This window comes from Eublepharis macularius, chromosome 7 (assembly GCF_028583425.1).
Source record: "Eublepharis macularius isolate TG4126 chromosome 7, MPM_Emac_v1.0, whole genome shotgun sequence".
Classification (NCBI taxonomy): domain Eukaryota; kingdom Metazoa; phylum Chordata; class Lepidosauria; order Squamata; family Eublepharidae; genus Eublepharis; species Eublepharis macularius.
The window spans coordinates 70,625,774-70,649,121 of NC_072796.1; the positions used below are offsets into that span (position 1 = coordinate 70,625,774).

Sequence of the window (23,348 nt, forward strand, 5' to 3'; positions counted from 1 at the left end):
GGTAATGTCCTGGTGGTTGCTAGCCTTGGACTACTAATTCTAATTTCACCTCAATCACAATAGGGAGAGGAAGAGGAATTAGTAAATGGAACACTTACAAACAAACATGTTTGTTGTCACATCTGAATGGGGCTTGAAGGTTCATCAGCATAATGATGTCAAGAGATAAGAACGTTTGGTCTCTGTCAGATCTTCTAAACATGCACTTCTGGTTTTCAGTATTGTAGATTAACTTCCAGATTCTTCAAACAAAATTTATCCATACTATTTTATACCAGGTTATGACAGGTTTACATGAAGGCAATGAATTGCCATTGAAGAGCCCTGTTTCACTATGGTTCTCCAACCAGTTGCGGTACTCTGTATTCAACCATTTTTCTATTAGCAGTTTGTAATCTTACAAATCTTTTAAATTATAATCTGCTCACAAATACTTGCAGTACACTACATTATGGATTACAGTTCTCCAGTTGGTGGCAGACATATGTCTGATGAAGTGAGCTCTTGCTCACAAACAGGATTACCAACCTCCAGGTGGTGGTTGGAGATCTTCTGGAATTACAATTGATCTCCAGGCTCTAGAGATCAGTTCCCCTGGAGAACAACGGCAGCTTTGGGGGGTGGAATCTATGGCATTCTACCCTCTGAAGTCCCTCCCCTCCCCAAACCCCATGTTATCCAGGCTCAAAATCTCTAGGAATTTCTCAATCCAGAACTGTCTACTCCACTCACAAAAGTATTGTATGTCACAATACTTTTGTAAGTCTTTAAGATATAAGAATCTGTCATTTTGGCTCTAAGATACAGTAACATCATCTCACAGGTCATACAAAAATCCAAACAGTACCCTGAAATTCTGCAGATTCTGTGAAACCAAAGTAAAATTCTTCCCACAGCTAAGTGATGAACAACCTCTGTATCTTTAAGAAAAAGAAGAAAAAATGAAACAGAGGAGTGAGCCCTCAGCCGAGGAAATGCAATAAGCTTAGTCCCAGAGCCTGACTGCAGCCTTGAGACTGGGTTGGGGCAGAGCCCTAGGCTAGCCCACCGCCCCACAATCAAATGAAAATTTAAAGGGGGGAGAAAGAGACAGAAGAGTGAACCCTCAGCCAAGGAAACCCAATAAACTTGCACCTAGAGCCTGACTGCAGCTCTGAGAGTGGGTTGGGACAGAGCCCTAGGCTAGCCCACCACCACCTCACAAGCAGATAAGAATTGAAAGAAAAAAATATTAGAAGAGTGAGCCCTCAGCCAAAGAAACCCAATAAGCTTGTTCCCTCCCAGAGCTTTGCTGCCATACAAGCCCCAAGCCTCCCTGTGGCGCAATCTGAAAAAAAAAACTCGTAACAAGCAGTTCCTCCAAGCCGGTAACTAGCTGGAAAGTGAAACTGCAGCTCAGCGCTGGTGGTATATATACTGCTTGCTCTCAGAGAGAATAATGACAGCTCTCTGGTTGGCAGCCAGAGCTGCCTATCAAGATTTTCAGGGCTAAGATTGATGTGTTCCAAAGGCAACACAAGGTCTGCAGGTGTCTCCCCTATGTTGCCTAGGGAATTGATTGCTCGTGCTGGGACGTCTGGATTCACAATCCGACGGGCCAGTCAAATATCATCGCATCTGTGAAAAAACTCCTGTCCCACAACCTGCCAGCTCATGAATGATGAACAGGGCCAGACCATGTCAAATTTTGGTCCTTTTTAAGGTCCGCACCCACCTCTACTGAAACATATATTCTTTAACTGGGATAACTGGGATAACAATCTTACTCCCCCGCCCCAACTTTTATTATTTATATCAGTCTACAAAAGAACTATACACCAAGCTATAAAGGTTTTTTGCAGGCTTCCTTTTATCCCTTTGCTTGACAAAAATAAAAGAAACTGCAACAGAAATGATGAAATTTCTTTTCATGTAATTGAATCCATCCCACACTGATGTCATTCCTCCACTGAGGCCTGCTGTGGAAATGGGATATCCACTAATGCAAGGAGGTAATAAATATTATCACTATAGAAGCAGAATACAAGAATCAGTCTCCTTTACTATTGTTTGCAATCAAAATAATGTTGTGTCTCTTGCACATAAACCATTTTACTCCAGTTAAATGCGGTGGAGCTGGCAACACAAATCAATATTAATTCACATAGAAGTATCCCATGGATTTCAGTAGCACATATGTCTGAACAAAACTGAAACCTAAAATAGTTGGTGTAATTTGTGGGTCATTGTGTTTAGCTCACAGCTGAAGTTTCATATTCATTTCATTTCCCCTTCCTTCTCTGATATTAAGCCAATAAAATACAGAAGATTTGGACCAACTGGTGCTACTAAATAAATTGCCTTTCATTAGATCAGATCAGATTTATGGATAATGATTGTATTCAGCTAAGGTTCTAACTGGAAGCAAGATTTTCTCACGCTGTTACCCAGATCAGTCCCCGTATCAGTCCTGTTATGTGAAGAGCATCCCACTCACATGAACACACAAATACCATAATAGAAAGGGATTGTTAAACCTGTTTATAAATTGCTTTTACTCTTGCACAATCAATCTCCCAATGGGGGAAGATTAGAAGTTCTTAACCAGAAAGAAGCGTTATTGACTGTTAGGGAATATTAAGTATCCCTCTATGATGTTTAATATTGCGTTTGCGATGAGAAACTCGCTGTCCTTGCTCTGACCCCTTTTGATATTCGCTTCTGCTGACCAAACATCTCTTCTGTTTATTGTGTCATAATTAGTACAATAACGGATAGCCTCTTCTTAGAAGGGATCGTCCACCTCTGGACATATCCAGCCTTACCAATATCCCTTATCTAAGCTGCCTACATATGTAGTGTTTGTTAGCTTGACCAATGTTGATATGTATTTTGCAATCTGCAGCTGTAGTACTGTTAGAACTAATATCTGATAATGACCTCAGACCTATGACACTTTGACATGTAAACTGATGATTTAAAAAATGCTGCTGTGCTGTGCAAGCACCGAGTCATTACTGACCCATGGGGGGACGTCGCATCACAACGTTTTCTTGGCAGACTTCTGTTACGGGGTGGTTTGCCATTGCCTTCCCCAGTCATCTACACTTTACCCCCAGGAAACTGGGTACTCATTTTACCGACCTCAAAAGGATGGGAGGCCGGGTACCTGAACCCAGCTTCCACCAGGATTGAACTCAGGTCATGAGCAGAGCTTGGGGCTGCAGTACTGCAGCTTAAAACTCTGCACCATAGGGCTCACTGATGATATTATCATAATGTACTACATAAATGCTGAAGCTGAAATGGCCTCACCTATGCATTCTAGCCCAGATGGTCTGCACTGGGTGGCCATCCTCATAAACCTTTGTTATTTGCCAATTGTTCTGTGTTGAGAGTTTCTTTGCACCATGAGATCTGAACCTTAGAGGGAGGATTTCCCCTGCCCTTTGGCACTACAGGGGGAAATTCCCTAACATTGACCTAACCAAGATACAGAATAAAAAGAGGGAAAACAAAAGAGTAGCACAAGAGGATGAGACCAAACTATTTAATAACACCAATACAGCAGCAATTTACATGCAGCATTCCAATAAAGACCATTCACTCTGCACAATCTAAGACTAGATACCCAATCAGAGTTACTTTTAGGCCAAATTATACTCCTCAAACATGGCTAGTCCAAAGAAAATCAACCCAGGGAGAGAAGATTTTGGAATGACACAAGAAAGTGTCATTTTCCAGCTGACAACAATATGGGGAAGGACCGGCTGGCGCTAAGGCAGACTGGCAGCAGATGGAGAGGGGACAAGCTGAGAGGTGAAAGAAGAATTGACGGTGAAGTCCAGGAAGGGAAAAATGAGAGAAAATCACACTTCTTGCCCAGGAAGGTCCAGTGATATCATGTTTGTAGTGCTGGAAGAAGGTTCTGGGGCTGAACAAACTGCAAAAATTGAGGGTTAGAGAGGGATGGCCCTTACCATACACCTGCATTTCCCTGGGCTCCAGTGGAGGAGCTATGCTTGGCCCAATTTAGTGCAGAATTCAACACTGGACCAAAACATCAGGATCTAGTTATTCTTTGGTGAACTTTGGGTTGCATTCTGATTGCTGGATCTTTTGATCTGAAACTGTATTGGTGCAAAGTTAGGATCTAGGCAGCAAAAGGATAATATAACCAACCGATGGTAGAAGGGGCATGTAAAAATTTATTTAAATTTATTTATTTATTTAACGTTTTGTTTAAACACGCAAAGGAAATGTAGCTAGTTTAGGGGAGAATATGGACACAGACCTGCTGATAGTAGTCAGGAGTCAAATTGTCCTTCTAGGTTTATTATTGTATAATACAGAGATTGCTTGTACAAAGGAAATATCAGTAGCTTTGATTGTTTATCCTGCAGACCTGGGTCACAATTTATGCTCAGAAAGGTATGAGATACTCTGGAATTTCAAAGGAACTTAGATAGATGTGCTCTAGGTTAGTCCTACCCTCTGCCAGTTCTCATCAGTTCTTGCTTTGATTAAGAGACTTTCTTCTAATGTGTAAATAGATGCATTTTCCCTCACTTCTGACATCATAAGGCCAAGAGTTCTTGGAGTACAAAATCATATATTTGGCCATACTCATCATGACATCTTAAGGCTACAAGACTGGGGGAGTAGTGCCATCCTGTGTCTCTGGTTGTAATACAAGCTAAAGACTCTTTGAGATGTATACTTTTGCTGCTCTCAATGGGGGCTACTAGACTACACAGCAACTACAGATGTTAAATTAGATTTGCAAAGCTAAGAAGTTTGGACTGTTAAAGATTACTGCTGTTGTGAATGGGCACTATGCTTTCATTGCACACATTTGAGTTTTGCACAGCAATGTCACTGACTTTACATCTTGCATTCCTTCTGGCCCGACTGTTTGCTGGTTGAATTTGTGTTTCTCTATCCACGTGTGTATAAGTGTCATTGAGGATAAAAGTCATGCATCTGATGAAGTCGGCTCTATACGGAAAGCTTGTGCCACAATATATCTGATAGTCTGGGGTACCATAAGACTTATTGTTCTTTTTTCTGTAATGGGCTAACAGCCAGCCCTCTGGAGTGGAGATACTTAGATTGTTTCAGTGTTCTTCTTTGACTGCCAGTCACAAGTTTCTTCATTTGGCATTTCTTCTTTTGCTTTATTCTTATAACTATTTTTAGTATTGTCTTTATAAACATGAAGGAGAATCTACCTGCACCCCCTCCTCCAAGCATCAGAATGCACACAGAGGGATGTGTTTATATTTAGGAATGGGTACCAGACAAAACATCTGCTACCTGTCCACTTTTATAGATTTATATTATAATATACTTATATTATTTTAGAATTAAGAAGTGCTTACTTTTGTTATAGTTCCTTTTTATAATTTTGTTTCACAGTTTGCCAGAAATAGTATTGAATATTTCTTTAAAATCTCACTTGGAAAAACAGATGTACCAGCTACCCAAAAATATAACAGAGGTTATAGTTCACACCTTCCAACTCAGCAGTGCCTGTTCCTTAATAAAAGAGAAAAATGTTATCATTGTAACTGTTCAAGTAAGTTCAACATGTAAAAACAAGAAGCCATTTCAATCTTTTTAGCATCACAGATTTCTGTAAGGCATTCAGAAAGAACATTAGAATGGAATTAATTTTATTTCTTCGCTCCAAAAACTATAGCTGTTGAAATGATAACTTTTCCTCTGACTAGTAGGAAATCTTCTATGATTTCCGTTTTCTATGAAAGATATTTTAATGACCTAGTTAATAAGGCTATATCCAGCATTTCATGTCACCTACAAAAAAGGCATCCGATAACTATTACCGAATTGAAACCAATATAAATCCAACAAACATTAAGGGAGCTGAGCCGCTCCAATTTTAAAGTTGGAAAGCATACTCAGTACCTACTATATCACTGTGAATAATTTCTGTATATCTCACAAGTCAGGAATGTACTTCAGAATATTTCTCTGCCAACCTCACCACATCAAGAAAAGAAATATGGACATTTACAGTGCAATCCTAATCAGTTACTTCAGTCTACGTCCATTGATTTCAATGGGCTTAGTCCTGGAAGAACTCTTCTTAGGATTGCATTGTTTGTGTAGTGATACTAGTGAATAAGGCAAAAATGGTATTTAATTCACTATCCTTAAATAACACCTGCACTGAGAGACTATACTCCATATTTTATCTCGGTTCCTTAATAAGTAACATGGTTAAAAAGCAAGGCAGCTGTTCACTATGAAATCTTTAAGCTGCAGATAACCCCAATATTATTCAAGTAGAGAAATGTAACCTGAAGCGCTATGCTAACATACAAAGTCAGCACAGAGGTTATGCTAGAATCAGCACATTTTGTTTCTGAAGCGCCTCATGGACTAGATCTGCCCTCAGAAAGCCCTTCACAGTCTGTTACATGACCCAGGTTAAAGACTTTTTTATTGTATTCAGGATTGTATGTTCAGGAAAAAAAGTGAATGCTTTTCATTCTCATTTGTTTAAGCAACAAAGTTGGCCTGCAGCCTCCTAACTTTCAAATATCCCAGGACCCCCCCAGGTCCCTTCTTGTCTTAATCCTTTAAATTCTGAAACAATACAGAGTGTTAGTGAGTTGGCATTAGTCAAAGATCCAGACAATAGGCAATTCTGAACCTGATTTATTGTAATTGTTTTTATCTGTGCCCTGTGGTGATTGTAAATGAATTGTCAATAGGATTTCTTTTGTGCAGATGGCATTCAAACTGATAGTTAGGAATTTGTGACTCTGGACAACTATTTGAAACTTGTTTCATTGCAGTTGTAGTTTTTTCTTATTCAGAAAAATGAATATGATTGAGTCCAGTGATTTATAGAACTAACACATTCATTTGCTTATAGGAAGGTAAAAGGTAAAAACGTTCTTATAAAATTGTGAGATTTAAGATTTTAACTTTCTTTTTCAGTCAGACAAACCACACACACAAGCAGTGCTCACAATCAAATTTGAGCATCATAGCAAGGCAAAAACAATTTTTACAATATTGTCAAAACTTTTCTTCTTGCGTTTGTTTTGTTGCTGCTGCTCCCCCCACCCCTTAAACTGTGAACTCTTCCTATGAGCTCTACTGCTGTTTCACTGGGAACTGACTGATTTTTTTTCTGTAGCTGATAAAAAGATCAGCACCAGAGAATAGCAACATGTTCTTTCTGATGATTGCTGGATAACTGAGAACAAAACCTGAAGAAGAAACTTTTAGAACTGTCCATCAGAAACTCCTGTTAATAGCTCTTAATCCAAACCTCGATCAGTAAGTTTGGTGAGTTCAGTATGGGATCTTTACTCAAGCTTGGGCTCCCAACTACAGCAGATGATTTCTGAGCTTCCACACAGCTTCATTGCCCATCCATTGCTTTGTCTTCAGTCAAATTTTAATTCTGATTTTTCTACCTAAGCTCTTAGTGAGATAATATATGGATTTTTAAAAATTATGATCTTTACAGTAAGTTCAGTTTTGTTGTATTCTTGAAGCTGTTACTTTGTGTTATGAATAAATCAAAGTAGCATAAAAAACAGAAGGCATCCAGAAATTTGTCTGTGAGTGTTTTTACAGGTGACCGTAAGAATGCTTTTTAGTGTGAAAGGAATAACTAGTGAATGTTGTTTAAAGCAAGACAGAGAGGGTGCTTTCAAAACCAAATGCACGCTCCATCCAGTGTTTTTTATATATTCAAATAATAGATGCAGGAAATGCAAAACCCATTTGTTAAAGCCGTTTAAACTGTACTTCAAATATGGTTCCACTGATTCGCTGAGATAAAAATAATGTACAGAACTGCCAGGATCAACAAACAACCCTTTGTTTTATCTAAGTATAATAACTTCACAGTATGTACAGGGAAAACAGTAGTAGTTTGTCTTTTCACTCTTGATAATGCATAGATTTCTGTAAGCATACAGATCTCATTTGTGTTTTGAATGAGTAATTGAGATTGTTTTAGAATTGCCAGCCAGCTTCCTGTAGATGCTGCTGCAAACCAGTCTTGTACAGAAGTGGAACAGAGATGAAACAAATAGTTCTAAGTGTTTATACAGTTCATTTTCTAAGTATTCCAAAGGCTGTATGTTGTCAAACAAACTAGGCCTATTAACCCTACATTGTAGATGGGAGCTAAGGATGAAAGGTAAGGATGGCTGCAGTGAAATGTGATAGAATTACTTTTTGCTTCTGCATTATGGATCAACAACCACCGTTTTCATGTATGCGTAAAGCAGATCCTGGCAACAGAAGAAATTCTTGCCTGAAAATTCCACGATGGAGAAGAGGCACCCTTTCTCCAGATTGTGGTGTGCGTGTAAAGTGCCGTTAAGTTACAGCTGACTTATAGTAACCCCATATGGTTTTCAAGGCAAGAAACAAAGAGAGGTGGTTTATCATTGACTGCCTCTACATAGCAACCTTGGACTTCCTGGGATGACCCAGGGGTAGCGACCCTACTTAGCTTCCAAAGTCTGACTAGATTGGGCTAACCTGGACCATCCAGGTCTGGGCCTCCCCTGATTACAATTGTCATACTTATCTTGCATGAGTAAGGTCCTAATCAGAGGTTTTCAAGTAGCAGGCCTGGGGAAAGGCCTCCTCTGCTTGAGATCCTAAGCAGCTACTGCTGGTCAAATAGTGAATTAGATGGATCATTAGTATGGCCATCATCACACGGGCATCTGTTCCGTTAAATTTACAGCATATAGCGTCATCGCTGATATCGGCACAGTAACATTTCTTTGGGTCACCTCGCGTTTCTTCATGCTCCCAGCTGTCCACACCTAAGCGCTCTGTTCCATTCTCTCTAATGGGCGCAGAAGCAGCTCCTCCCCCCTTTTTAAAAAAATTTTGGCGTTTAATTCCGCTATTACGGAATAACATTAGCTTCCTAATCTACTGCTGTTTCCTGAATAATCTGAAATCCGTGTGCACAACTGAAGTTGTCAGCTGGATGAGGCTGCAGTCTTCTGCGCCTAAGATCCTCTCAGCAGAAAATTTTCATTGTGTGATGTTGTTTATAGTGATATAAAGACATTATTACAAAAAAAAAAGAGGGAGTCGCGGGAGAAATGGATTCAGGGATTGAGGATGAGAAAAAAAAGGGTGGGCCAATGGCGTGGCGAGGCGAAAAACATCGATGTGAGGTATTCCACTGAGGCGCAAAATATCGCGACTATCAAGCACAAAGCAGAAGAGAGAAAATCGTTAGTGTTGAAATAAGGTGGGTGTTTGCGGGAAATTGCGCCATTTTCGCGCTAAATAGAAGCCTGTGTGACAACGGCCTATGACTCAGGGGAAAAGACAACAGCAGTAACCCAGGGCAAACAACTTGAGAAAACATCATTAAGGACAAATATTCCTGAACTCTTAACATTCTTGAGCTCCCACAGGCAAGAATCTAATCATGTATAAAAGGGTTTCCCCTGATTCAAAATTTTGTAACTTCTTAGCCTTCTGCTACTCATGTTGGCCTGTAACATGACTGTATTTCACACAAGACTCCTAGAAACACACCAGACAAGGAGTTCGATATGAGGAGAAGTTAACAAGCTCAGATGTCTGTGTGCATCTTCAGTGAAAGGTCTTGCTGCATCTCTTAGTATGCAGTACATAGGATTGCCAGCCCCCAGGTGGTGGCTGGGGATCTCCTGGAAATACAACTGATCTCAAGGCCACAGAGATCGATTCCCCTGGAGAAAATGGCTGCTTTGAAGAGTAGGGTGTATGGCATTATACCCTATTATACCCCCTCCCCAAACTCCACTCTTCCCAGGTTCCACCCCCAAAATCTCCAGGAATTTCCCAACCTGGACCTGTCACCCTAGCAGTGCATATTGCTAGTGTAAAAGTAATATTGCTAGTGCATAGTGTAATAGTATTGTCATAAAGTGCTTCATACCATTCATTCCTATTTGGCTTACTTTTCCATTAACCAAGCTCTAGAAGTTGGGCCCTTAATCTTCTTTTCCTCAACTACTCAACTACAAATTCTGTTTCCTCTATGCTAAATTGAGAATGTTGAACAAGGAAATCTTGTCTGTTTTATTGTTTGTTCTTCCCTGCTACTTAGCAAATGTGCTTCTGCCACTCATATAAGTTTCTCAGTAATATTTTTCCATGTCATTCTATTCTTAAATAACTGCAGTCTGTGACTTGAGACTGGGTTAGGGTTGCCAGCCTCCAGGCTGGCTGGAGATCTCCCAGAATTGCTAGTGATCTCCAGGTGACAAAGATCAGTTCCCTGGAGAAAATGGCTGCTTTGGAGGGTGGACTCTATAGCATTATACCCCACTGAGGCCCGTCTCTCCCCCAAATCCCACCCTTTCCAGGCTCTGTCCCCCCCCCCCCAGTCTCCAGGAATTTCCCAACCTGGACCTGGCAACCCTAGATTGGGTTGTAGTAGTTTTTTTCTCCCTTTGAAGGACTCTGATGATAGAATATTTATTATTAAGTGAGCCTGGAAATATTTTTACTATCTTCTTCCTTCTGCAGTTGATGGTTGACACTCCTTGTTCTAAATTCCTGTCCCATGACTAAGCTCTTTGGAAACTTTAGCTGCTTAAAAAAACAAAAAAACTCTTTCTCCCTTTCCCCTTTGAGATAAATATTCTCCCATCAGGTAAAGTGTTATAAAGAGTAACCATTAAGTCATCTTCAAAACATGGAAAGGTTTGATCAAAACTAATGTTTACATTAATGAAACTCAGGGAGGACTCTAATGTAAACCTTAGAACCTTAGCTAGGTCTATTGCATAGGATAGGGCCAATTCTCTTTCTCATAACTTGGTCAAGTATCCTTATTCCAATATATAGATAAGAAACAGAAGCTGAATAATAAAGACTTCTTGAGACCCTATGCCAAGCTGGAATGTGTTTCCAAATCTTTGAGGATCAAACATGATCTCTGAATGTAAAAGGACGTGGAATCCTAACCGAATGCTTGTTTCAGCCGAAGAGTTCTGCAGTGATTTTTCTGACCACAAATGCCATAGTCTCATCATGACCAGAACAAGAATGCAGAACTCTCTTCTGGGCTGATTTAACACATTGCCCTTGCAGCATTTGGCAGTTCTGTTGGCCCAGGAACAAAAAGTGTCAGGGATCACATTTCTTCTTGCCACTTTTTGTAAAACTCTTTTTCAAAATGTGCCGGTTAACCATAAAACGAAATGCCTTTTTAAGAACCAACAGGTTGTCATGTCTCAAGTTGCTAGGCTCTTGGAGTGTTTGGAAATAAAACTCAGGCGCAAAGTCTACTTGCTAACCATAGCTGAGACTCTTGAAAACCTCAGCCAATGCTGACATTTAGAAGCATGTGTTGCAGGTTGTGGCTTTTTATTGTTTTGTTGTAGTTTCAGCAAAGGAGTGGCAAGTAATTTACAGCATTTCAGAAATGAAGAGCCTGGGGCTTACTTTCCCAAATGGTTTGCCCTCTATCTTCTCTCTGGATTTGGTACAGCCTGTACGAATGTGACTCCAGGAAAAAAAGGGTTTTGCATTAACTTGTCTGAAACAACCTTGCTTTTGTGCCTTTCTCCTCCCAGCCTCTTCATTTGAACATGTAAATTCATTGAACTCTGGATTATTTAAGAACTATAATCCACACCTGGCAGAGTTATAGAGAGATGCTCAGAAATCTCTAACCTCAAATGAAAATTACTAACCTGACATTATGATGCCAATGCATCCCTTACCCCCATCAGGGGACTGGCAATCCTATAAACGATGCATTGGCATACAGGCTACACTACACTGTAATCTGTAAAGATGTGGATTGATAAAACTTGGAAAGCTTTCAAAAGTAAACAAAACCCCCAAGCAGACAAAAGTCCAAGCATAAAACCCATCCATTAAAATCACAAAGGCATTACAATCATGGTCAAATATCAACAATAACCCTGAGGCACAAAGTTCCCTTATCAAAGATCATTTAATTGGTTGGTATCTGTTCTACCCATATAAAATGTAGTTAACTTACTACTACTACTACTAGTAGTAGTAGTAGTAGTAGTAGTAGTAGTAGTAATAATAATAAATAATAATAATAATAATATATAGATTTATATACTGCTCTTCAGGACAACTTAACACCCACTCAGAGCAGTTTACAAAGTGTGTTATTATTATCCTCATGACAATTATCCCATGTGAGGGTGGGGCTGAGAGAGCTCCAAAGAACTGTGACTGACCCAAGGTCACCCAAACTGGCTTCTAATCTCCAGATTAGAGTCCTGCCACTCTTAACCACTACACCAAACTGTTACTGACCAGGAATCCATTTCAAATTAATACCGTGAATTCAAATAATATCCTTCTACTTGCAATGAATAAATCAGAAATCACATACCATGTTCCATTTGTTAGGAAATCCAAGATACACTTTGCTGTGAAGCCCATATTCAAAGGCAGCGCAATCCTGAGGCCCGCTGGTAGTCTGCTCCCAAAGGACTTTCATAGGAGAGCCATGCTGGTGGCCGAGCCCAGCAAGGCATGGCCAGGAGAGAATGGTCCCTAGCTGTCCAGGTGATGCCGACTGAATACACCAAGTGCAGGGCAGCTGCAGTTTACGTTGTCGAGAGTGGCAAAGAAAGGCATAGCCAGTTCATGGACTGGGCGACATTTGCCATCGCCAGCTGCCAATGCTACTCCCCTGTCCTGCAGACAGTGGAATTCAAGGGCAGAAAGACCCCAGCAATCGGGATTGCTGCACCCCAACAGAGGCGCCTGCCTTTTGAGGAGCCCTGGCCCATTAGGGGGGAGTTACACTGAAGGTGCAGACAAAGCACCCGCTCACCTGCTCACCCAACCCCCATTTCTGACAAAGGCCAAGCTGGCAGCTGAAGCTCAGTTCACTTAAGAACTCCCCCCCCCACCGCCACTGCCACTCCACGAATCATGCACCCCCTGCTTGAAAAGTAAAACCAGAGTTTTATGCTTGGACTTTTGTCTGCTTGGGGGTTTTGTTTACTTTTTGAAAGCTTTCCAAGTTTTATCAATTCACATCTTTACAGGTTACAGTGTAATGTAACCTGTATGCCAATGCATGGTTTATAGGATTGCCAGCCTCTTGATGGGGGTAAGGGATGCAGTGGCAGGAGAAAAATGTAAAATTAGCCATCAGATCTTTAGTATGACATCACTTCTTTGGAAAACCTAGAAGTGATTTCATGCTATGCTAGGAATTGCTGGAAAATCTATGGTAAAATTATAGAGGTTTTGGCAATTCCTAAAGAGGAGTGACATCACATTTGGGTATTTTTCCTTAAGTGATGTCACATCATCAAGTTGCTTCCGACTTATGATGACCATATGAATTCTTGACTTCCAAAACATCATTAACAGACCTGGCTTCCTTTATTGAGTCAATCAATTTCATTTTGGGTCTTTCTCTTTTCCTACTGCCTTCAACTTTTCCTAGCATTACTGTTTTTTTCCAGTGAGTCATGTCCCCTTTTGATGTGACCAAGGTATGATCCTTTTGTCATTTTAGCTTCCAGGGAGAATTCAGATTTTGATTGGCTCTAGAACCCACTTATGTGTCTTTTTGGTGGTCCATGATATCTGTAAAATTCTCCAACACCACATTTCAAATGAATCAATTTTCTTCTTGTAATGGAGGAATATCACAGTATGAATTATCTGATTTTCTTCTGAAATTCTTTGGTGTGCTCCAGTAACTATAGTAAATTTGCAATGTGTCGCTTCCTTTTCTAAATCTAGCTTGAACATCTATCATTTCTTGTTCCATATACGGGAAAGAGTGTTTGTTGTACATTTTTGAACATCACTTTGCTTGCATGGGAAGTTGATGGAATGGTCTGATAGTTGCTGCAATTTTTGATATCTCCTTTTTTCACAATTGGACTGTAGATTGAGCATTTCCGGTCTTTAGGCCACAGTGCTTGCCACATTGGATCACTTAGCAATCGGACTGTCAAATTACAATGGGCCCTAGCAGCACTCCCCCCCCATGTCTCCCTGGTGGCATCAGTCGAAGAGGGGATTGGGGAAGAGATCAGTGGTTCCTCTTCCACTGGTCCCTTCCTCTGGTCCCTTGGCCACTCCAGCTGCTGCAAGATCTTGGGAGGGCCTTGCTGCTGTGCTGAGCCTTTCTGTGTCTCTGAAAGCCCGAGGAAGCAGCAGGGAGGCAAACTGTTTTGCCCCAACTCGCTTCTTATCCCTGCATACTACGCCTGCATGGAGATAAGGAGTGAGTGGTCAGTTACACAGTTTGTCTTTTATATAGCAGGATTTGGAATCATGCAGTCATGCTACTCTGCTATTTGCATATTTTGAAACACTTTTGCATTTAAAACTCTGATTGGGAAATTAATGGTAGAGAATGCTGTACCATGCACAGTTTCTGCAGAAGCTGAAAGAAGGGACAATGGTATAGCGTAATCCTGCATGCACTAAAAAAAAAAGGAATGTTGGCCAGGAATGCGCCAGTGTCATTTGTGATGAGGCACAGATTAAAAAAACGCATTTTCTGTTTTGGGACCTTTTTCTCAACAAACACCCAGAAAACATGCATGAGGATGAAGGTTATTTCACTCATTACATATGTCATCATTTCCCATGTGCGAGTGGGTTGTGATGTTCCCGGTTTTTAAGCGTTTTTTGTGAAATTTGTGAAAGGTGAGTTCTCGAAGTAGATTGGGAAGACGCGGCTTTGGGACAGGGAAACCCCCCCAAAAATGGAACATGTGGAAGTTACCTTATTCTAATTCTATCATCTTTTAATTTTTCTTCTTGTCTTTTATTAGTCATCCATCAAGGCCTTTCCTTGGCTATAGGAATAGTTTTTACACACTGTTCCTTGATAATGTCATTAATTTCAACCCACAGTTCTTTCAGTCCACATTCAAGTGAACTTACAGTGCAATCCTAACAAGATTTACTCCAGTCTAAGCCCATTGATTTCAATGGGCTTAGACTGGAGTATCTTTTCTTAGGATTGCACTGTACGTAATGCAAATCTGTTCTTTACATGGTCTTTAAAATCTTCAGGAATGTTATTTAGACCATATTTTGGTGGTATGATTGTTTTAATTTTAATTGTTTGATATGATGTTTTAATGTTTTTATAATGTTTTTATTGTTTTAAGCTGTTGTTAAACCGCCCTGAGCCCATCTGACGGGAAGGGTGGTCTAGAAATGTGATTAAATAAACAAATAAATAAATAAATAAATAGTGTTTTTCTTCAGCTTTACTCTAATTTTTGATATTATCAATTAATGGTCTATTCCACAGTCAACACCTGGTCATGTTTTAGCAAAGAAAATAGAACTTCTCCAGCTTCTGCTTCTGCTTCTGTAATTTATTTGATTTCTATATTGGCCATTTGGTGATGACCATGAAAACAATAGTCTGTTGGGTTGCCTGAAGCTTGTGTTTACAATTATCGAATTGTTGGCTTTGCAAAATCCTATGAGTTGCTCTTTTGCTTCATTTCATAATCCTAGTCAAATTTTTTCAACAATATTTGATTCTACTTTGTTTCCTCCTTTTGAGTTCTATTCAGCACATCATGTTTAGGTGTATGATACTTCTTGGACACTTATATAAAAGCTTTCAATTTCTTCCCTTTCAGCATTTATAGTTGGGGTGTAAATTTTAATGATAGTTATATTGATAGGCTTTCTATGAAGTTTGATTGATATTATTAAACCAGACTGCATTATAACTCCTCCTATATAGCGAGGAGCTATAGGCTTGGAGTCCCAGCCATGCGTGTGGATGGCTTGCGCCCGGGGCAGCGTGGCTCGCCCAGACAGGTCAGGATGGAGGTCCAGGGTGACCCCAGGGCCTGACCTGTACCGCTAGTTAGGCCCTTGCCATGTATATATGTTCATATATATATGTTCATATATATGTTGTTGCCAAATAAATATGGCCCATTAGTTCCCAACACTTGTATCTGTCTCTTCTTTCCATCTGGGGTGGCAATGGCAGTTCTCCTAAGTTCGTCATTTCCAGAGTAAACACTTTGTAATTTTCTGGCTGAAAATGTCCTAATCCAGTCCACTTTAGTTCACCCACTAGAGGCAATCATGGACTGGGAAAAAACCACAGACCATCGGCTTGTGGTCCATCATGTTTCACAGATCACAGACCATGAACTTTTCACAGACCTGTCCCAGTTTGCAGACCAGTTCGTCGTTCTGTGGTCCATCACTTCTTGGAGCCCTAGAACCAGCCCCTTCACACTCAGAGATGCCAAACTTGCAGTGAGTTTTTGGCAGGCTCTCCTCCAGCCCAGATTGCATTTCAGAGGTCCAAGTTACAGACACCCAAAGCGGCCACCCCAGGAAACTTCTGGTAGATAGAATAGGAGCCACAAACACCAATTGATGCATTGGCTTGCAACAATTGACAGAGCCCTAGGCTAGCCCAACACCCCACGATCAAATAAGAATTGAAAGGGGGGGGGGAAATGAAACAGAAGAGTGAGCCCTCAAGAGCCCAATAAGCTTGCACCCAGAGCCTGGCTGCAGCTCTGGTACTGGGTTGGGGAAGAGCCCTAGGCTATCCCACCACCCCTCAAGCAAATAAGAACTGAAATTTAAAAATATTAAATAGAAGAGTGAGCCCTCAGCTGAAGAAACTCAATAAGCTTGCTCCCACACAGAGCCTCACTGCAGCACAAGCCCCAAGCCTCCCTCTTGCACAATCCAAAAGAACTCCCACAACAAGCAGTTCTTCCCTCAGTAACCGGCTGGAAAGTGAAAATGCGGCACATAGAGAATAATGAGAGCTCTCTGGTTGGCAGCCAGAGTTGCCTATCAAGGTTTTCGGGGCTAAGATTGGGTGTGTTCCAAAGGCAGGACAAGGTCTATAGGCGACTCCCCTACGTTGCCTAGGGAATTGATTGCTCGGTGCCAGGATGTCTGGTTTCACAGACCAGCAGACCAGCCCAAAAGTCATTGCATCTGTGAAAAATGCATGTCCCATGACCCACCAGTTCATGAATGCCAAACTGGGCTGGTCCATGTCAAATTTTGGTCCTTTTCGGTCCATGCCCACCTCTATCACCCATACCCAGGATTAAAATATTCAATTTCTTATTTTATGATTTCTAGTTTACCTTGGTTAATATTTCTCACATTCCGTGTTCCTTTTATAGGTGTCATACTGCTTTTGATTTTCCTTTTGCATTTAGTCACATCAGCAACTGAATGTCCTTTCAGCTTTAATTCAGTTGTGTCATTAAGAACAGCACTATTTGTACTTGTCCTTTGCTATTCCCAAGCTCCTAATTGAGTGCCTTCCAATCTAGAGACCTTGTCTTCCAGCACTGTATCTTCTTTTGTTTGGGGTTGTCATAGGGTTTCTGATGTATGAAATGATCAGGACTGGTTTATTAATTGCCTTCTTCTGCACAGTGCTAAGCAGCATTAGCTGAAGTGTCACTGCTTTTCTCTATGAAAGATCCGCCACCAGTGTCACCTTCCACTACTGCTGCTGCCGTTGCTGCCCTCAAAGGATTATCCTACCTCATCAGCATTAGAACTGTCAATTCTCTTCTGTTGATATGACCATTGATTCCTGAATATGTACTCCTATGTACAACCAGCGCTCTATGTTGTCTAATGTTAGTCCTAGAATTGATTATGTTTTGCTCCAGTATTTTTTCTACTCTCTCTTGGATCCTTGCTAATGCTTTGTCTTTTAAACTTGTATCTGTTTACCTTATGGTATTGTATTGAAATGTACTTGATACTGATTGTATTAACGTCATACTGTGTAATCTGCCTTGAGTCTCAGTGGGAAAGGCGGGCTATAAATGACACAAATAAATAAATAAATAAATAAACAAACAAATAAATAGCTTTTTATATACTGTGGCTTCTTGGCTCCAAAGCACATTTTAAAATTTTATTTATTTATTTAAAGTATTGTGCCAAGCTTTCAAGGCAGCTAATCAGAACATCTTGTCCACTGTAACTTCCTATACTCCCAGAAAAGCTGCTGCCAAGTCAGAATATGGCAGGATGCATGCAGTACAGGGATCTGCAATAGGAATTAGCAAAGATCCCAGCTGCAAATTCTGCTCCATTCATGGTTTTTGGAATCCCACCCAGCATCTTAAAGACACATACTAAATATAAATCAATAAGCCTCTAAGAGAAATGATGTGCCCTCTTAACTGAAAAATAATATTCTTATAATGGTATAAATTTGACTTCAGTATGATTGTTTGTTTAGATTGCAGAGTGTTTTTAACGTTAGGAGGAGCCAAGCTTTTCAACCTACATTTTAATCTGCCTTTAATTTTTGTTATAGTTTCCTCTTGCATAACCACATATAAGAAGACACCACCTCCAGTCCCACCAAGAACTACCACCAAACCTTTTATCTCCATCACAGCCCAGAGCAGCACAGAATCTGCTCAGGATGCCTATATGGATGGACATGGACAAAGGGGAGATATCATCAGCCAATCAGGACTTAGCAACTCCACAGAGAGCTTGGACAGCATGAAGGCACTGACTGCTGCTATTGAGGCAGCTAACGCCCAGATCCATGGCCCTGCCAGCCAGCATATGGGAAACAACACTGCCACTGTCACCACTACTACCACTGTTGCCACAGTCACTGCAGACGACAGAAAGAGGAACCACTTCAAGAAAAACAGATGCCTGTCCGTTGGAATACAGGTATAATAAAATGCAGAGACTGAATTAACATTACATATCTGAGAATTATTTTTTACCTGTGGAATAGCTATGATCCCGCTTGTTTTTGTTACTTCCCAGTTCTGCTTTAGGTTAAATAAGTGACATGGCAAATAGATTCTCTTTACGTTCCTCAAGTTTCATTGATTAATCTTGAACATATCAGATTTAGTGAGGCTTCTGGCTGTTTAGTATTCTGCTAATAAGAAAAAGCACGCAGAAGCCTAACTTCTGATTCACAACCCAGCAGGAGTCAGGAAAACATGAATGAAATCACTGAAAGAGAATGTGTACAACAATGATTTACACAGCACTATTGCCAGAGAGATGTTTTCATCAAGTTTAGCTGAATTGTCACTGCTTATTCATGCATCACATAACAACTGTTACTCACTTGAATGCAGAAGCACTGTTCTACCTAGCTGTTAAATCAGCAGGGAGGGCATAGGAATAAGATCTGTCTGATTTACTGCCCCCTCCCCCCTCTAAAATAAATTAAACCTTGATCCGATTCAAAGCACAGGAACTAGCATTTTCTCTGAGGTAGAAAGCTTTATTGGGAGGAGGTAGTTTTCACTTGGGGTTACTTTCAAATAAGAAATCCCGCTCTACTCACTGTGAAATCTGAGGTGGAAAAGTTGTGTAACTGGGCTGTACCATATCACTTCCTGCATAGCTGAATCAAGGCTTTGTTACATTAGATGGAGTGAAAGTAAAAACATGCCAAATAAAGCTTAATTAAAGCACAGGAAAATGAGCTATAGGATTCCATTATATATTACAGATGGAATTATTACCATCTCTCCTAAATTACTCTCTCGATATGTTCCAAAGTAACTCTTAAAATGAGGTTCCATATATGTGAATAATGTACTTTTAGTTAAATCTTTCTCAAAATCCTACACACTGATCAAAATTCAGGCAGAACTAAACAAATGACCCAAAGAATGATTTTTAAGCTCCAGAGAACAGTAGCAGGCTCAAGAAAGTTGTGAGCCTTGTGAGGTAAAAGAAGCTGTGGAATGACCAGGCTCTGGGATGCTTTCCCCAAACCAGTAACCTACAGCTTATTCATATGCTTTTAATATATACTTCACTAGCTCTTCCCCAACCTGTATATTTTTACTGTGTTCTTTCCAAAAACATGTGTTAAATGTGAAAAAGAACTGATCCCAAATCAAGACAAGTATCAGGTTCATAGAAATTGAGCGCTATACAGATACAAGACCATACTCAGTGATGCTTGTTAAGATGAACTAATCAGATTACTTAAATGTTAACTTTCTCAACCTAAGTAAGGAGAGCAGTATATAAAACACAGGGAAAAAATCACAAATTATGTGATTGATATAGCAGAGGTGATCTGGCCCTTTCAAAATTAACAAAAATGTAATGTCACTGAAAGCATGACGTTGACATAGTATACATGGTGGCAAGAAGAAGAATGTGCAACTCCGATAGTAAATGGGTAATCTGTATATACCATACTCACTGGTTTTGTAAGATCTTCCTACAAGTACCTGAAAAGTTTTATTTATTTAGAAAATTTGTACACTGCCTCTTATGACCTGCTCAAAGCAGCTCACAACAATAAAACAAATATAAGCAGAATAACAAAAATAAACAAATCATATCTATAAAACAATCCAAATCAGTAAATAAACTTGCCAGTAAAAACACCCTATGAAAGCAAGCCAGGGCATAAAAGCCCGTAAAACAAAACTACCCAACCACTATGGTCATCTTTCAAGGCTCTGCTTTGGATGCCCCTGCTTTTTGAGATTCGGTGGCGGGGGGCAGCTCAGGAAACGGCCTTCTCAGTCATGGCACTGAGAGACTTAGGAGACTTGTCTGTCCCTTTCTGTTGCTGTCTTCCTTCTGCAGGTAATGACTTTTTTCTTTCATCTGGCATAGTATCCCCATGCTACAAGCCTGCTCTTCAGGTGCAGCCCCCTCAACAACAGGCTTTTCAGCCTTTGGGTGGTTTAGTCATTAATTTAGTCAAGACACAGCAGTCAATTCCCAAGTTGGCACACATTTTAGACAATCTAGTACAGAGAACTTTAGGTGCTGCTGTAAATAAGCATTCACCATAAAGTACTAAGGCACAGCATAGCCCCTGGGAAATGTATGCATACCATCATTTAATGCTACCTGTATTTGGTTTTTTTAAAAACATGTTTTATTGGTTTTTCCATGAAAGTAGAAATAGGAGAGGGAAAGGTTAAGAAAGAGAGATAGAAGAGAAGAAGGGGGGGGAAAGGAAAAAGTCATTTTGACTGCTTATATCAACATTCTAATTATCTATACATCATAGTTTTTCCTACCAAGTGTTCGACTGTGGTTACTGGTAACACGTTACATTAGTGCCTTTATATATTTACTACATTCTAGTCTTTATATTTAATTTTAATCCAGTTGTAGAAGGGGGTCCATGGGACAGAAAAGTCTTCTTCCATTTGTCCTTTCATTAATGAAGTTAGTTTGTCCATTTCCGCATTTTCCATTATCTTCGTTATTAAATCCTCTTGCAAGGGTATTGTTGGGCGTTTCCAGTAAGACGCTAATAAAATTCTCACCGCTGTTACTACATGTATTATAAGGTATTTCTGTTCTTTGTTCAGTACATCTGGCATACAATTTAACAAAAATAACTCTGGTTTAAAGGGAATTGAAACTTGTAAGATAGTTTGTAAAATTGTATGTACCATTGTCCAAAATCTGTGCACCTCTTTACAAGTCCACCACATATGGTGAAAAATCCCTGTATGCTTCCCACATTTCCAGCACTTATTTGACATGTTTTTATACATTTTGGTAAGCCTATCTGGTGTTAGATACCATCTATAAAACATCTTATATAAGTTCTCTTTAAATGCAGCGGACTTAGTTATTTTGACATTCACTTTCCATATCTTATTCCATTGTACTGGATCAATAATATAGCCTAAATTCTGTGACCAAAGTGTCTTATATCTTTCCACCCTGTCATTCATCCTCCTTTGCATCAAAAATAAGTACATTTTCTTAATCAGTTTTTCATCAGAATCATGTAACAATTTTTCAAAATCCTCTTGTTCTAGATAGAAGCCTCCCACTTTTTTATCTTTATTATATCTAGAGTCAATCTGAACCCTTGGCCACCAATCTAGATTAATACCTTGTCTCTGTAATTCCTCTTTAGTTTTTAATACTCCTTTATCATCCAAGAGATCTTTATATCTAATAATCTTATCTGGAGAGAATATATTTGGCTGAAAGAATGCTTCTAATGGCGAAACGCGTTGTGGGATCTTGGAATATATTAGTGGTGCAATTCCTTCCCATGTTGTTATAAGAGATTTCCTAATCCAATGATTTTTGAAATACTTATGACCAGTTTTTCCATACATAATAAATGCGTTCCATCCTAACTGTAAATCATGATCTTCCAAAGCTAGTAGTTTTTGATTTTCTAAAAGAATCCACTCCCTCATCCAAACTAGGCAACATGCTTTATGGTAAATTTTCCAATCAGGTAAAGCAAAGCCAGCACCTTCTTTCAAGCCTTGAAGCGTTTTCAATTTAATTCTTGGTTTTTTCCCTTACCAAATAAAGTTAGATATTGCTTTATTTAATTCTTTAAAAAATGCTTTACTAATACTGATGAGTATGGTTTGGTATAAAAATATTATACGTGGTAATATATTCATTTTGATAGTTGCGATCCTTCCCATCAGAAAAAGCTGAAGTTCTCTCCACCTTTCTAAATCTTTCTTAATTTCTTGAAGCAGTTGCATATAATGCTACCTGTATTTGGATACTCTTTTAGGTTGATGGTGCAGAGGAATCCACTAATCCAAATGAAAACAGAGCAACCAGTAAGTTCCAATCCATAGGTGTTCAAGTAGAGGAGGAGAAGTGGTAAGCAAATGTTAATTTGATATTTTTATGACCACTGGGGAGAATACTACCCCCCCATTGTACCCACAAGCAAAGTTTTACGCCTTCCTCCAGCTGAAGGAAGCTTCACCCAACTTAAGTGACACTTCCATTGGAGGAAGAGCTACTTAAATTGGAGAAAGTTCTTACATTGCAGGAAGTTTTGCTTGGAGGATGTTTGGATCAACACCATCGTCTGTATCAGTGGTTGGCATCTTGATTGGTGGGGGGGAAGGCAAAATAATGGTGACACTGAGGGGGGAAAGCCAAGTCCTGCCTATGCACCGCTGTCCACGTATATTCAGTATTCCATGGTGCTCTCATCAGTAGATGGATCTGGCCTTTAGTTTCTGCTAGACATTTCATATATACATACTTGCACTCCGAATGTTTTACCCATGTTTTTTTTTAAATTAACCTCACACAAATGTAGTGAAAGCCCAGCATAATCTTTCCTAAACAAATGTCTTTAAAAATGAGGCAGCAGGGTTTTAGTACAGTGGCACCTCAGAGACTAACAAGATATTCAGGGTGTAAATTTTCAAGAGTCAAAGCTCTCTTCTTCAGAGGCAAAATGACTATTGTTCTCTCATACCTTCTTTATATTTGTATTTCTAATGCTCAAAGGAATACATTCAAGAATTAAGTGTAGCCTCTGGGAGTCCTCTGAAACCATTATTTTAAAAAAAATCTCTTCAGAGTTTTAAATGAGATCATAAATG

At 39.8% G+C, this 23,348-nt stretch overlaps 1 protein-coding gene across 2 annotated transcripts in view; it reads left to right on the forward strand.

The window, feature by feature from the left end:
- Nucleotides 1–23,348, forward strand: part of DLGAP1 (DLG associated protein 1) — a 154,533-nt gene that overhangs the window by 98,157 nt on the left and 33,028 nt on the right. Inside the window, exons 5-7 of one of the 2 annotated variants that reach the window (XM_054985694.1) lie at nucleotides 16,727–16,752; nucleotides 18,314–18,687; nucleotides 22,517–22,608. In XM_054985694.1, the coding sequence (XP_054841669.1) occupies nucleotides 16,727–16,752; nucleotides 18,314–18,687; nucleotides 22,517–22,608 (492 nt within the window). The remainder of the gene's footprint in view (nucleotides 1–16,726; nucleotides 16,753–18,313; nucleotides 18,688–22,516; nucleotides 22,609–23,348) is intronic. The other variant, XM_054985695.1, reaches the window with a different exon arrangement.